Raw genomic sequence first — 13,558 nt, 5'->3', positions numbered from 1 at the left:
CTGGGAAGTAGCCATACGATCATGACTTTGTTTTTGTACTGTTTAGTTTTTTAAATTCACAAAATAGAACATTTTTATTCACATAGAAAATAGAACAAATATATGTGTTACACAAAATAAACTATAATGTTTTAACAAAACAAAGATAAAAAATTTTATCAAAAAATATATTGAGATACTGTTTGTGTAATTCTTAATCTCAAGTCAAGGAACGAAGTTACGAAAAAGATTGCACGTTAAAATGTGAAATGCGTGTGTTGAATTAGGGAAGCAGATCGCTTTCAATGTCACTGGCGATACGCTCCCCTTCTTCTGTACATGATAAGTCATGTGTAGACACATATACAGTGTATATATATTTTGTGCAGTTTAAAAGCGACCATACGCAGCGTATGATACGCCACACGTATGAAGATTCCAGGGTACATCGTATAGTGGCTCGAATCATTTTTACTTTATTTAAGTTTCATTATTGTAATAAAGAATTTTTCTAACACAATGCCTGTTGTAACGAAAGGTACGTATAACTAAATAGACTTAATTTTATTTTTGTTTTATCTTCCCTTACTGTATATATTGTAATGAATAAATAATACTTGTTAAACAAGTTTTAATGATATTAAATCTTTTTGAAAGTACATTAATCTACTCATAAAAATTCAATGTTTCTTTGGTTTCAAGGTTTTGTTTATTTATCTTCAGATATCGTATTTGTCACATTGTATTTTTGTAACTTTAAAATTGTCTATATATGACCTTTAGACTTTAAAATTTAGAATACTCATCTCAGTGGTTCTCATTCAATGAATATAAAAGCACTGGGTGAAAATAACTATATTAGTTATTACAATATTGTACTGATTAAAACAATGATAAATGTGTATCTTTCTCTTTGTAGGTATTTTCATTGTTGCTGCAAAGCGCACCCCATTTGGTACAATGGGTGGTGTTTTCACTAATAAAAGTGCAACTGATTTGTCAGTTATTGCTGCAACATCTGCTTTACAATCTGCAGGATTGAAACCTGAAAAAGTAGATAGTGTTGTTTTTGGTCATGTATTAGCTGTATGTATATAATCTTTTGAAATATGTTCGAATGAACTTTCTAAATTCTTATTAAAAATGATGTGTTCTTTTGTTGCGTATGTATAATTATTCTTATAAAGGTGTCATCCAGTGATGGAGGTTTGTTGGCACGACATGTAGCATTAAAGTCTGGAATTCCTGTGGAGAAGCCATCTTTTGCAGTTAATAGGCTGTGTGGTTCTGGATTTCAGTCAATAGTCAGTGGAGCGCAGGTACAAATTCCTTTCACACTAGGCTATCAGAAAAATTAAAGTCTATTCGTATAAGGAATATTCATAACTTTCAGAGCATTCTAACAGGGGAATCTAAAGTGGTTTTAACAGGCGGTGCAGAAAATATGAGTCAAACTCCATTTGTTGTAAGGAATGTTCGTTTTGGTACAGGTTTGGGGCAAAAGTATGAGTTTGAAGATGCCTTGTGGCTTGGACTATTAGATACTTATTGCAACTTACCCATGGGAATGACTGCAGAAAAGCTTGGAGCCCAGTATGGTTTAAAAAGAGAAGATGTAGATGAATTTGCTCTAAGAAGTCAACAACTGTGGAAACTTGGTAAACATAATCATTAATATCTACATTTCTTACATTATCAAGTGAATAAATATATTGACAGTAAATATTTAATATTTCAGCCAATGATGCTGGTCGATTCAAAGAAGAAATAACACCTGTAACAATCAAGGTGAAAAAACAAGATGTTATCGTCGACACGGATGAACACCCGCGTCCTCAAACGACCTCTCAAAGTTTAGCTAAGTTACCTCCTGTCTTTAAGAAGGATGGTCTGGTTACAGCAGGTTCCGCATCAGTATGTTAAATTATGCTTAAATAAACTGTGAGAGTATAGTTAATCTTTGTATTATTTAAATACGTAAACGTATTTTATAGGGTATTTGTGATGGCGCGGGAGCTCTTGTCTTAGCTAGCGAAGAGGCCGTTAAAGCGGAAGGACTTGCACCATTGGCACGCTTATTGGGCTACACGGTAGTAGGTGTAGATCCCAGTATTATGGGAATTGGCCCGGCTCCAGCTATTAAAGAGCTTCTTAAGATCACAAACAAAAATCTCGATGATATAGAACTTGTTGAGGTAACAGTTGTAGAATGTGTTTTACACATTCTTTTCATTCGTTAATGTAAAAAAAAAGATAATTATATTTTTTATGTTACTAGATTAACGAAGCTTTTGGAGCTCAAACATTAGCCTGTGCTAAAGACTTAAACTTAGATATTAATAAATTAAATGTGAATGGTGGAGCTATTGCTCTTGGACATCCATTAGCTGCATCTGGTAGCAGAATTACAGCACACTTGATACATGAACTCAGGTACATTCATATATAACAGTACATTGTATAATATTTTGTATTAATTGCACCTCAAATTGTAACAATTTATTATTCTTTTAGGAGGAGAAAGAATGGCAAATTAGGAATTGGCTCTGCTTGTATTGGCGGAGGTCAAGGAATAGCTGTAATGGTGGAAGCTCTTTGATAATATGTGATCATAAATCACAATAAAAGATATCAATTGTACTATTAAAATATTCATGTTTATATTTTTGATATCTATATAATATACAATAAGGAAGACGTTAAAACATATATTTCTACATTTTATATACAATGTTAAGAAAAATGTAATGCAGTTACTAACCTTCACACAAATATGAACTTTTTAATAAACTGGTTACAGGGAGATTTTTGGACTATACAAGAAATTCAAACGTCTGTGGAAGTTTGTAGGACTGTGAAAATTGAATAGGACATGCGCAGAATCTGAAAAATAATGTTAATACGTTTTAACAGATTTGACATATTATAAGTGGCATACTTACACGAACAAAATTCTGTAAAGACAATTCCATAATATTTCCGGCGGTTAAAATAAGTGGCCTTTGAGACCTCGTCATTATAATCTGGATAGCTCGTTTGAAATTCTTTGTTCTTTGCCACCAATCATTCGAGTAGGAGGCAAGAACTACATCTAAACTCTGTAGATGCAATGTTTAAGTAAAATTCGATTGTTTTTAATAACGGAACAATTTGTATAATTACGTACATGAAGATATAACTCGTTACCGTGCCAACAGAATATAAAAATTTGGTATGTCATACAACACATATACATTAGCATACCAAATAGAACATGTAAAATATAAACTTTCATCTGTGGATATAAAAAATGCAAAGCACAATCGCGGAATTCGAACAATGTGTACATAATTAATGTATAATATGTACCTGTGCCATATTGAAAGCGATTAAACAAATAATGATACAATTTACTAGGAATTGGAAGAATATTGCTGTACCAAAAATACTCTGGATCTCTTTCGAGAAACTGGAAATATTAAATAGTTTAGTTATAGATTTAGTAATTACAATCGCATTTTAGAATCATCGTTTGTATTTTTTGTTTAGAAACGCACTCGAATATCATGTTGCTGTGTTCAATGCAGAGCTTTAAATTATCATACGTTCTATTGTAAGTTTCTATGGTAGATCTTTTGACATCGACATCATCTTTTGATACAATTGATTGTTTCTCTGCTTCAGGGTTCAGGGAAGAAATGTTACGGTTTAAAAGCGTCAGCTGACAACAGGCGATCGTGATAAAGCCTGTTATCAAGGTATCTATCGCAACATTATTAAAGCAACAAATGAAGATTGCCACAGCTTGATAGAAAGACGTAATCTCGAAAACCGGAGAAACTGTTACGTTATATGGATACCATCCTTCTATTGGTAATTGTTTTGATCTTTCACTGAGCAGATCAATAATCGGGGAAACCCCCCATGATATTACAGCCATTGTTCCGAAACTTTGATAGGCAATGTGATGAAAAATTCCTTGCCAAGTGTAATACGTTACGATTCGTTCGTATTTTATATTGTCCCGGCTAAACAGTTTGCTTCTTGTCACATCGATAAGACATCGGATACGTTCATGTCGACAAAGAATAATAATTACCTACACGTAAAATCCATGTATATCGAATAAAATAAATTATTGGGGTAAAAAAAGTTGACATTATGTGAATGAACGGAAGAAAAAAAGTAGGTGTGCGATGGCCGGGAATCGAACCCGGATCAACTGCTTGGAAGGCAACTATGCTAACCATTACACCACCATCGCACTGTATAGAAATTGTTCTACTTTCTAGTGAAATGACTTTATAACGTGAAAGCTGTTTTTCAGAAACCAAGATCAGCACGGAAAAATTCGTGTTACACACTTTTTTTCTGTAATTCAATGATACAAACCTTACAAGCGTGACAAGTATTAGTCATAAGAAGCGTTGCACCAGCAGCTAATTTTGCTATGTCTCCCCAGTTGACGATAAGGTATGCAATTTCAGTAGTAAGAATGATGCCTAACAGAAAAGTGAAACAGCAAATCGTGTACATAAAATACAAATACCGGTATTTGCCTTGAGCAGGCCACATGCCCATATAATAAATCATCAACAAGCTAATATTCAAATGTTTGTTGGGTGTAATATTTCTTCGTTTAGTTCGTTCTAATGCAAAGACGTCCATCCTTTTAGGCGAATCGTTTAGATTTCGATATCGTTCGTCTTTGAAGTTCCAGAACAACAGAATAACCGTCCGTGCAGTCTCGAGTATAGCAAGTATTACTTGATATTCAGTCTCAGTATCAGACTGGGATTGCAAGATTTCCTTTGGGGGAGCTCATGATTACAGAACAATTTTCCGATACTCTGTCATCACGTTCGCTGCTTCCTTGAGTTTCTATTTAATTAAACGATGCTTGGTAGAGACAGTTACATCATGGTTGAACTTATCTCCAATTACAGAGGATACACAGTTACAAATTAATGGCGAATCGGTGGGTGATAAGCTTCTGAAGATCAATTTTGCAAACCGAAATACAGTATCACGTACGGATTTTGCTTCAATCGCCTAACAAATTTATATTGCGCAATAGATCTGAAACAGTATATTGGCTGCATTTTGCAAGAATTTATTGATCTTCCCGTTAATGCATCTCGCTCGCTCGTACGATTCGTGATACTGGGGCATTATCTATTTAATTGAGATAAGTGATCGGTTCTGAGAATGAACTATGCTTAGACTTGTTTCATTTGTCAGAAACGAACTAGGTACACATGTTGATATACATATGTACGAAGATATATGCCAGTGATAAGTTTCTACCAATAAAGGGATCAATGCAATCGATTATTACATTCCACCAACTGATAAAGCCACATTAGGATTCTCCACAGAAATTGCTATCAGGTTCGTGGAATATTTAATACTATTACGGATATTTCTTATATATCTATCTGTACGGACACGTGTTAAATTGATGCGTGAACAAAAACTCATATTTTCTTTAAAAAACAACATTTGTGTTTATTTTTATAAAAACATTTGAGTTTAGTTTTAACATTTACTTTCTATGAACTTTTTGATTACGTTTATATTTATTACTGAAGTAATGCTTTCGCGAGTGAAGCCGATTTACTAGGATTAATACTCAATTTACGATCGCGTCAAATTGACGCGTACCCGTAGAGATAGGTATACCACGTATAGAGAATTCCAAGATTAGAAGGCTTAGGAGAAAATGAATTTGGATATATATTTGTCTTGTTAAGTGGATAAAAGTTAGCATAAGTGGTAGAAGAGAAATGTAAACGGTTTCTGTCATTTTTCTTGTGAAATTCGAAATGCGTCAGAATGACGCGTCCCTGATGACATTGTGTATACGTGTACAAATTGTGTATTGTGTATAGTGTGTGACAAATGGTCGAGAAGTAGTTGCTGCGTATCGTTCCCTCTCCTGATGAATCGTGTAAAACTTGTCCTTACTACACATATTATATAAACAGACAGACATCCACTTATCATGGTGCTCGATGTGTGAGTTATCGCGTGATTGAGGTGTAGAAAGCTCCAAGCTAAATGTAGTCTTAATCCTCCAACATTCACTTACTCTGCATAGTAACTCGGTGTAAATTGCTTCAGTTACCGAGCACAGTATCTCGCTCAATATACGAAGGTGTTAATTGTTTATATTCGGAATCATTCAACACTCAACATTCAATCATTCAATATGGCAGCTACCGTCGTACTCAGCAGAGACGTGCCTGACATCGAGGCAAGTAATCCGTTATAATTTATAGTCATCCGAAGACTGACGTATTATCAGATGTAATTGAAAATAAAACACATTTTTCCACAGAACCTTCTAACCATAAATCCAAAAATAAAACCATTTGCGAGCTTGGTCCCATCAGCGTACACGAAAGAGAATAAGAAGAAGTGGAAGAGGAACATCAATGAGAAATGCAGTGTACGATATGTTTTTGAGATAAATTCCTTTCTGGGTACATTTTCTCAATTTATAAGTGCGATCTTGTATTTCTCTTGGGCGATCGTAAATAGGCTCGCTACGCGCAGACATGTAATAGCAATATACTGCTGGTAGATCATTATACCATGATAGAAATCAGATCTTTGAGTCAGAAATATTTTTCACAACGATTATATTTCGTATGAAATTATTGCATTTGATTGATAAAAATGCACAATAATTCGTTATAGAAATGTCCACCGCTGACGAAAAATTTCGACGACATCAAGCACACCACGCTCAGCGAACGCGGGGCATTGAAAGAAGCTGCACGTTGCTTGAAATGCACCGATGCACCCTGCCAAAAGTCCTGTCCAACTCAATTGGACATCAAATCTTTCATCACCTCTATATCCAATAAGAACTACTATGGAGCGGCTAAAGCGATTCTTTCGGATAATCCATTGGGTCTCACTTGCGGCATGGTTTGCCCAACGAGCGACCTTTGCGTAGGCGGATGCAATTTGCATGCATCCGAAGAAGGTCCTATCAACATCGGTGGTCTTCAACAGTTTGCAACGGACGTAAGATGTTAAAACTGTTCGATGAATGTTTAACGTTTTACTTATGATCGATTATAAAAAGATATATTTTCCGGTCGATAGATTTTTAAGCAAATGAATATACCGCAAGTTCGAATTCCTGGGCAAATAGTTCCACACGCGGACACGAAAATCGCGTTGCTGGGTTGTGGTCCAGCCTCTCTGTCCTGTGCCACGTTTCTCGCGCGTTTAGGTTACGATGACATTACGATTTTCGAAAAGCAAAGTTACCTCGGGGGCTTAAGCGCGTCAGAGATCCCCCAATACCGGTTACCGTACGCTGCCGTCAACTTTGAGATCGATCTCGTTAAGGATCTAGGAGTGAAGATCGAGCTCGGCAGAGCGTTGTCAGAAAATGATTTAACGATACAGGTACCTCCGTGAGATTTTTCAATTTCACAATATGGAATTTCAAGCAGGAATCATTACATATCCGAATCTTTTAAGGGTCTTCAAGATTCAGGGTACAAAGTCATCTTCTTGGGGATCGGTCTTCCGAAAGCAAAAACTATTCCAATTTTCGCAAATCTTACGGAGGAAATGGGATTTTTCACGTCGAAAAGCTTTCTACCTAAAGTATCAGAGGGTAGCAAACCCGGAATGTGCACATGTAAGAAAAACTACGAACTACCCTCTCTTCGTGGGAACGTTGTTGTCCTTGGAGCCGGAGATACAGCTTTCGATTGCGCCACTTCCGCCTTGAGATGCGGCGCTAAGAAGGTGTTCGTGGTTTTCAGAAAAGGATTCACTAACGTTCGAGCTGTTCCCGAAGAAGTAACAATAATTTTACAAAAAAAAAAAAATAATAACCATACCTTACCAAGCTGATTAAAATGTACTGTTTTTTTTATGTTTAGTTCCATTTGGCAAGAGTAGAGAAATGTGAATTCATCCCCTTCCAATCGCCAAAGCAAGTGATCACTCGTAATGGGAAAATAGTTGCAATAGAATTTCATCGAACGGAGGAGACGGAAAATGGTGACTGGGTCGAAGACGAAGATCAAGTCTGTAGATTGAAAACGGACTTCGTGATATCAGCTTTCGGGTCGGGATTGCAAGATTTCAGTGGTCAGAATCAAAGTCATATTCAGCTCATAGTACTTTCCGTAGGAGCTACTAAATTAACTAAATTCTTTAGTGATGAAAGCTATGGCGCCCGTTAAGATGAATAAGTGGAATTTACCTGCAGTGGATGCAGAAACCATGAGTACATCTGTTCCTGGTGTCTTTTGTGGTGGAGACCTTGCCGGCATTGCACAAACTACCGTCGAATCTGTGAACGATGGAAAGACGGCCGCTTGGTATATACATAAGTTCATCCAGGTTACGTTTTCGAAGATTCGGTCCCGCTTTTGTTTCCTAAAGCCTTAACGTACTGTTCGAACGTATTAAACGATTTTCTTCGCAAATTGTCCTGCAGAATTCTTATAATTTGGAGGTACCTGAGATACCGCAGCTACCTAAGTTCCACACTCCAATCGACGACGTTGACATATCGGTGGAAGTTTGCGGTCTAAAGTTTGAAAATCCATTTGGCCTTGCCTCTGCACCACCGTGCACCACTAGCGCCATGATCAGACGAGCCTTTCAAGCGGGTTGGGGTTTTACTGTAACAAAGACATTTGTGTTGGACAAGGTAAGCCATTTATCGTTAAATATGATTGGAACATCATCTGATGTTGTGACTTTCCAGGACCTTGTCACGAACGTATCGCCAAGGATAATTAAGGGTACCACTTCACGGCACCATTACGGTCCAGAGCAAGGCAGTTTCTTGAACATCGAATTAATATCTGAGAAATCGGAAGCTTACTGGTGCCAAAGTGTCACAGAATTGAAGAAGGACTTTCCGACTAAGGTGCGAAAGTGACATCGGTTTGATTTTGAACCGGCATCGATATTAACGATCGTATATTCATTGGCAGATTATCATAGCTAGTATTATGTGTACGTATAACAAAGCGGATTGGACGGGACTCGCTCAGAAAGCTGAAGCCGCGGGATCAGATGCTTTGGAATTGAATCTGTCTTGTCCGCATGGAATGGGAGAGTCTGGAATGGGATTGGCTTGTGGACAAGTATATTTACTATAATTGTAAACAACTGTATTACCGTTACACGAACATCTATTATAGTAACCGTCACACTTAAGGATCCTGAATTGGTGAGGAAGATCTCGAGATGGGTGCGAGCAGCTGTAAAGATACCATTCTTCGTGAAATTGACTCCTAACATTACCGACATCGTTTCAATTGCGAAAGCCGCCTACGAAGGTATCATATTTGTCCATGTCGAAGGAAAATATTGAAGTTCAAGTTCGAGCTAATAACTGTCTGCATCAGGCCACGCCGATGGTGTGTCTGCGATAAATACCGTATCGGGTTTGATGGGTTTACACGCCGATGCAACCCCCTGGCCAGCTGTTGGTGTTCAAAAGGCCACTACCTACGGAGGTATGTCAGGTAACTCAACAAGGCCCCAGGCGTTACGGGCAGTATCCTCTATTTCAAAAATCCTTCCCGGATTTTGTATACTCGGAATAGGCGGCATCGATTCTGCTGACGTTGCTCTTCAATTTCTTCATTGCGGCGCATCGGTTGTACAGGTGAACTAATGACTTATTCGATTTCTATAGAAGTTCACTAGATACAGTACTTGTCACTCATGTCAGATCATTCACGAATATGTAGGTCTGCAGCGCTATACAGAATCAAGATTTTACTTTGATCGACGATTACGTAAGTGGCTTAAAAGCCTTGCTATACTTGAAAAGTCTAGAACAAGTGAAAGACTGGGATGGACAGAGTCCGCCGACCTTTAAACATCAAAAAGGAAAACCGGTTTCCTTGCAGCATGCCCTTGGCAAAGTGAGTATTTAACCGTTTCAGGTAAAAATTAATGTCTCCGTACAACTTGACGCATATTCCAGAATATACCATACTTTGGTGAGTATCAAAAGCTTCGAGAACAGAAAATAGCCGAGATTAAAGCGCATTCAAATCCGCTCGAGAAGACGTGCACTGTTACAAGACCTGTTCCAAAGTTAATCGCATCTGTACCAACTATCAAAGATGTTATCGGCAAAGCTATAAATCACATTCAAACTTACAAGGAATTGGACAATAAAAAACAAGTGGTAGCATTGATAGACGACGTACGTTTTGATCACCTTCATATTATTAAAGATGCACAAGTTTTAGTGCGTTTTTGCTATTTAACGTTAATGCAAGCCATTTCTTATATGCCAGGATATGTGCATAAATTGTGGAAAGTGTTATATGGCTTGTGCCGATTCCGGTTACCAAGCAATCCACTTTAATCCAGAGACTCACATTCCGGAAGTGACCGATGACTGCACGGGCTGCACTCTTTGCCTCTCAGTGTGTCCCATCATCGATTGCATAACGTAAGTTTTCAGTTTCCTTTATTTTTTTTTAACACGACTCCTCGAGATTCCTTTCAACGGCTTGATATTACATTTTCAGCATGGTGCCTAAGACGATACCGCACGTTGTTAAGAGGGGAATTCCACCGAAAGGAACATTAGAATTTTCCACCAACAAATAAAGTATACGCTCCCTTAAAAAGGAAACGCTTAAACACTTCATATAAAAATTTCTTTGTCTCTTAGATGTAATTTATAAACTAATTTTTATTGTGTATGATTTATTACATTCAAGAAAGTTTTAACTTTATTATACCTACTAATTGAACGTCCGTTGTTCATTGCTCAAAGCATAATGATATTGATATTAGGTGTCATGAAGCAGACCTTGAAATTGATTCAAGAAACGATAAATTAATTTTAAAAAATTACTGAGTTACACAATAAAGCAGGGTCAGCCAACTTGAGCGAAAATGATCCGGTCGCTTGGGGAGGTGGAAGTTGCAAGAAGGGGAAATGCGTTTGTGTGAGCCCCGGTCCGGGGTCCGGGTAGGGCAATCCGTGAGCTCAGAACCACAGGTCAGCAGTTTCTCCCCACCCGCAATATCGGTGTTCCGGTCTCGTTGGTGGGAGTGGTGGGAGCGCTTTGGCAGTTCGGCGACTTCGGCTCATTCAGTGATAGTGATTCAATTCGGGTTGATCGCCCCTGGACTAAAGTATAAATTGTGATTTCACCTTCACTTTATTTTACGAAATAATCGCATAAAATGTACATATTCTGTGCAGATAATGCATAAAATATCGTCATTACATGTAATATACATTATTGTATGACATTCCACACTGTTTATATTGTATCGCTTAGGTGTTCACATGTGTTTAATGTTTCTTCTGTGATACAGTCGTCTGTATCCGAAGTTTGTTGATCCTGCATGGCACGACGCTTTTGAAGTCTCGCACATCGCGGACAGCAATGATTTCGTTTCGACCAACAGACACGGTGATGAACAGCTGCACACTGATAGCAAGTGATGGCACTTGCGTCCCACGGGTATATAATTTCATCGTTGCCGCACAATTCACACAAGTGCCCTCTGGTTGTATAATTAAAATTTAATAACTTGATTACAAAGTGAACGCTAACATAATAATGTTCTTTCTTAATCATGAAAGATTACCTTGCTTTGCACAACTGACACTGCTCTGTAATATGAGCGCGCATAATGTCGTATGCAGCGCGAATTTCTTCTAGAAGAGTTCCATTATTGAGATCAATAAGATCTTTGATGGAATAATTTCCTGAGTTTTCGATCATGTGAGTACGTATTCCGAGTTTCCATGGTAGTCCCTGACTGTTTGCATCCGAACATAGAACCAAGTAACGTTTCATCATCTGCATCTCTTCCCGTAATTTCTATCGACAATTACATTCGTCACGTATTTTCTGTAATGTCTCTTTTTGATCACACATATGTCCTTTACCTTTACTAAGGATAGGTCTGGAACTAAAGTGAACAATTTCGGGTTTAATTCTTCCAAGGGTAAAACCGAACGATCCTCTAAAAGAGTTAAAAGTTGTGTTGCGACCCGAGACACTAATCGTGGTTCCATGTCCCAATTTCTTATTACTCTTGCAGGAATTACCATTGTAGTATTCCAATGACATCTTTGGCAGTAATATAATCCACTGTAGTCACAAAGTCGTGGCTCTATCCATGCTGATTCTATGTTTAGAAATTATATATTATAATCTACATGGTATACAATATTAGTATTTAATTAGCAATTTGACTAATTAAACAATTTAAGAAATATGTCTATGAAAACTAATTTCTTTCTCTTGTGTATTAACTGTACCTTTGAATGGACTTCCAAAACAAGATAAGGATAATCCTTTTGAGAAAGCTTGTAATTAAAATATAGTTTTATCATGTGATAAGAAAAAGCTTTTATATGTAAACAAAGTAAGAGGTGAATGAGAAAAAAGGTAAAAAGAAACATTTAATGTGAAAAACTTGTCCCTTACTGATACTTACTGAAGGTTATTTTCACTTTGCACTCTGCACATCGATACCCTTGATCTGACAGACCTTGTTCGGGACAAATATCTTTTGTGTAGATATAACCACCTGCTTCGCTGGCAACAATGTGAACACATACTCTACATATGCTGTTCAAACATTTCCAATGGCAGCAGAATTTGCAATCTATAAAAGTACAATACACATACATTTATACATTTATTTATATATAATAATATATAAAAAAAAGTCTCACCACTGCACATATACCATGATTGAAGCATGGTCCAAATGGCCCCACTACAGTGATCACAGTATACGGGTCCAGAGGTTGTTATATGGTATTTTTGTGGCACTAAGTGATGTCCTAAAATTACCTGTGTCTCAAGTAAATTTTCTTCTGATGTTTCTCTTAACTCCTGTACTCTCAAACGCAATTCAATTAAACGTCGAACAAGCCACTTTCTTTCATCAGAGCATTCTGCACTTTCTAATACCATTTGCTTACATTTTTGTACCATTTCTTTAAGATCTTCTTCACATGTAGCCTAGAATAGGAAATGCACACAAAATTACGAAATAAATGATAATATAAGAGCACTTCCAAAAATTAATTCTATACCTTAGATAATGAGAGTATAGTTTCCACAGACTTTAGACTAAAGGGTACGGCACTTTTACTATCTGAACTGTCATCTGCTTCACCTGTCATATAATCGGATGATGATGAAGGTGTTGATGGTACTGTTCCAGAACTGTCAGTTCGTATCTTTGACTCATAATTAACATCGTGTATATCATTTACACTATCTTTAATATCTATCATTTTTTATGGAGCTCGTAGTTTATTAGCGAAATTTAGTAGCTGCTATGAGATGCCTTGTTAATATTTAAACATCATATCCTTAAAATTGACAAGTGTTCTTGGTTATGCGTACAGAATTATCCATTTATTCACTGATAATTTATATGCACTGACGCACAAAATTATGCACCCCACTTCCACAGCCTCCGCTGTTTACGCCATAATGTTCGTGGTCATGTGTGTCAGGTATATCTACAGGACTCGCCACCATTCTCGTGGATACTGAATGACAGATTGAATTTGCTAAATTGCCGCAACGACCTTATGAAAACTTTA

At 37.1% G+C, this 13,558-nt stretch overlaps 4 protein-coding genes and 1 non-coding gene across 6 annotated transcripts; 2 read left to right on the top strand and 3 right to left on the bottom strand.

The window, feature by feature from the left end:
• The first annotated feature begins 456 nt into the window (after nucleotides 1-456).
• On the top strand, nucleotides 457-2,634 carry LOC107192819 (3-ketoacyl-CoA thiolase, mitochondrial). Of its 2 annotated transcripts, XM_015582157.1 has the most exons (8): nucleotides 457-517; nucleotides 899-1,065; nucleotides 1,167-1,298; nucleotides 1,373-1,637; nucleotides 1,718-1,893; nucleotides 1,974-2,174; nucleotides 2,258-2,412; nucleotides 2,494-2,634. In XM_015582157.1, exons 1-8 carry the CDS (start codon nucleotides 499-501, stop codon nucleotides 2,576-2,578), a joined length of 1,200 nt encoding a protein of 399 aa, XP_015437643.1. In that variant the 5' UTR covers nucleotides 457-498; the 3' UTR covers nucleotides 2,579-2,634. The 2 variants fall into 2 exon arrangements, with proteins under 2 accessions (XP_015437643.1, XP_015437642.1); XM_015582156.1 differs by lacking the exon at nucleotides 457-517 and having other exon boundaries at nucleotides 877-1,065.
• Nucleotides 2,635-2,664: 30 nt separating this feature from the next.
• LOC107192809 (odorant receptor Or1-like) lies at nucleotides 2,665-4,626 on the bottom strand. The gene is made up of 7 exons (XM_015582145.1): nucleotides 4,518-4,626; nucleotides 4,351-4,460; nucleotides 3,516-4,057; nucleotides 3,328-3,427; nucleotides 3,146-3,253; nucleotides 2,922-3,077; nucleotides 2,665-2,862 (listed from the first exon to the last, which is right to left on the bottom strand). The coding sequence occupies exons 1-7, from the start codon at nucleotides 4,624-4,626 to the stop codon at nucleotides 2,806-2,808; spliced, it is 1,182 nt and encodes a 393-aa protein (XP_015437631.1). The 3' UTR covers nucleotides 2,665-2,805.
• Trnag-ucc lies at nucleotides 4,151-4,222 on the bottom strand. Its single transcript has one exon. It is a non-coding gene; the product is annotated as a tRNA-Gly (tRNA).
• A 1,444-nt stretch (nucleotides 4,627-6,070) lies between the features above and the next one.
• Nucleotides 6,071-11,086, top strand: LOC107192820 (dihydropyrimidine dehydrogenase [NADP(+)]). The gene is made up of 16 exons (XM_015582158.1): nucleotides 6,071-6,214; nucleotides 6,299-6,409; nucleotides 6,661-6,993; nucleotides 7,075-7,383; nucleotides 7,459-7,785; nucleotides 7,869-8,079; nucleotides 8,150-8,334; nucleotides 8,432-8,647; nucleotides 8,705-8,869; nucleotides 8,937-9,089; nucleotides 9,164-9,284; nucleotides 9,354-9,616; nucleotides 9,702-9,878; nucleotides 9,941-10,165; nucleotides 10,260-10,417; nucleotides 10,497-11,086. The coding sequence occupies exons 1-16, from the start codon at nucleotides 6,170-6,172 to the stop codon at nucleotides 10,576-10,578; spliced, it is 3,081 nt and encodes a 1,026-aa protein (XP_015437644.1). The 5' UTR covers nucleotides 6,071-6,169; the 3' UTR covers nucleotides 10,579-11,086.
• Nucleotides 11,087-11,243: 157 nt separating this feature from the next.
• On the bottom strand, nucleotides 11,244-13,243 carry LOC107192808 (differentially expressed in FDCP 8 homolog). The gene is made up of 6 exons (XM_015582144.1): nucleotides 13,040-13,243; nucleotides 12,674-12,965; nucleotides 12,433-12,603; nucleotides 11,879-12,120; nucleotides 11,575-11,810; nucleotides 11,244-11,490 (listed from the first exon to the last, which is right to left on the bottom strand). The coding sequence occupies exons 1-6, from the start codon at nucleotides 13,241-13,243 to the stop codon at nucleotides 11,244-11,246; spliced, it is 1,392 nt and encodes a 463-aa protein (XP_015437630.1).
• Between the last annotated feature and the right edge of the window lie 315 nt (nucleotides 13,244-13,558).

The sequence above is a fragment of the Dufourea novaeangliae genome, unplaced genomic scaffold (assembly GCF_001272555.1).
Source record: "Dufourea novaeangliae isolate 0120121106 unplaced genomic scaffold, ASM127255v1 scaffold445, whole genome shotgun sequence".
Taxonomy (NCBI): Eukaryota; Metazoa; Arthropoda; class Insecta; order Hymenoptera; family Halictidae; genus Dufourea; species Dufourea novaeangliae.
This window is presented reverse-complemented; position numbering and strand designations above follow the sequence as displayed.

Bases quoted from the DNA above. Each gene is read 5' to 3' on its own strand.
- LOC107192819 (XM_015582156.1), top strand. From the start codon at position 877: ATGTGTATCTTTCTCTTTGTAGGTATTTTCATTGTTGCTGCAAAGCGC. The intron at 1,299-1,372 runs GTACAAATTCCT...CATAACTTTCAG, and splicing joins CAATAGTCAGTGGAGCGCAG to AGCATTCTAACAGGGGAATC. The intron at 1,638-1,717 runs GTAAACATAATC...TTAATATTTCAG, and splicing joins TCAACAACTGTGGAAACTTG to CCAATGATGCTGGTCGATTC.
- LOC107192809 (XM_015582145.1), bottom strand. From the start codon at position 4,626: ATGGACGTCTTTGCATTAGAACGAACTAAACGAAGAAATATTACACCC. The intron at 3,428-3,515 runs GTGCGTTTCTAA...TAATATTTCCAG, and splicing joins CACAGCAACATGATATTCGA to TTTCTCGAAAGAGATCCAGA. The intron at 2,863-2,921 runs GTAAGTATGCCA...ATTATTTTTCAG, and splicing joins CTTTACAGAATTTTGTTCGT to ATTCTGCGCATGTCCTATTC.
- LOC107192820 (XM_015582158.1), top strand. From the start codon at position 6,170: ATGGCAGCTACCGTCGTACTCAGCAGAGACGTGCCTGACATCGAG. The intron at 9,617-9,701 runs GTGAACTAATGA...ACGAATATGTAG, and splicing joins GCGGCGCATCGGTTGTACAG to GTCTGCAGCGCTATACAGAA. The intron at 9,879-9,940 runs GTGAGTATTTAA...CGCATATTCCAG, and splicing joins TGCAGCATGCCCTTGGCAAA to AATATACCATACTTTGGTGA.
- LOC107192808 (XM_015582144.1), bottom strand. From the start codon at position 13,243: ATGATAGATATTAAAGATAGTGTAAATGATATACACGATGTTAATTAT. The intron at 12,604-12,673 runs GTGAGACTTTTT...GTACTTTTATAG, and splicing joins ATCATGGTATATGTGCAGTG to ATTGCAAATTCTGCTGCCAT. The intron at 11,811-11,878 runs GTAAAGGACATA...AATTGTCGATAG, and splicing joins CAGACCTATCCTTAGTAAAG to AAATTACGGGAAGAGATGCA.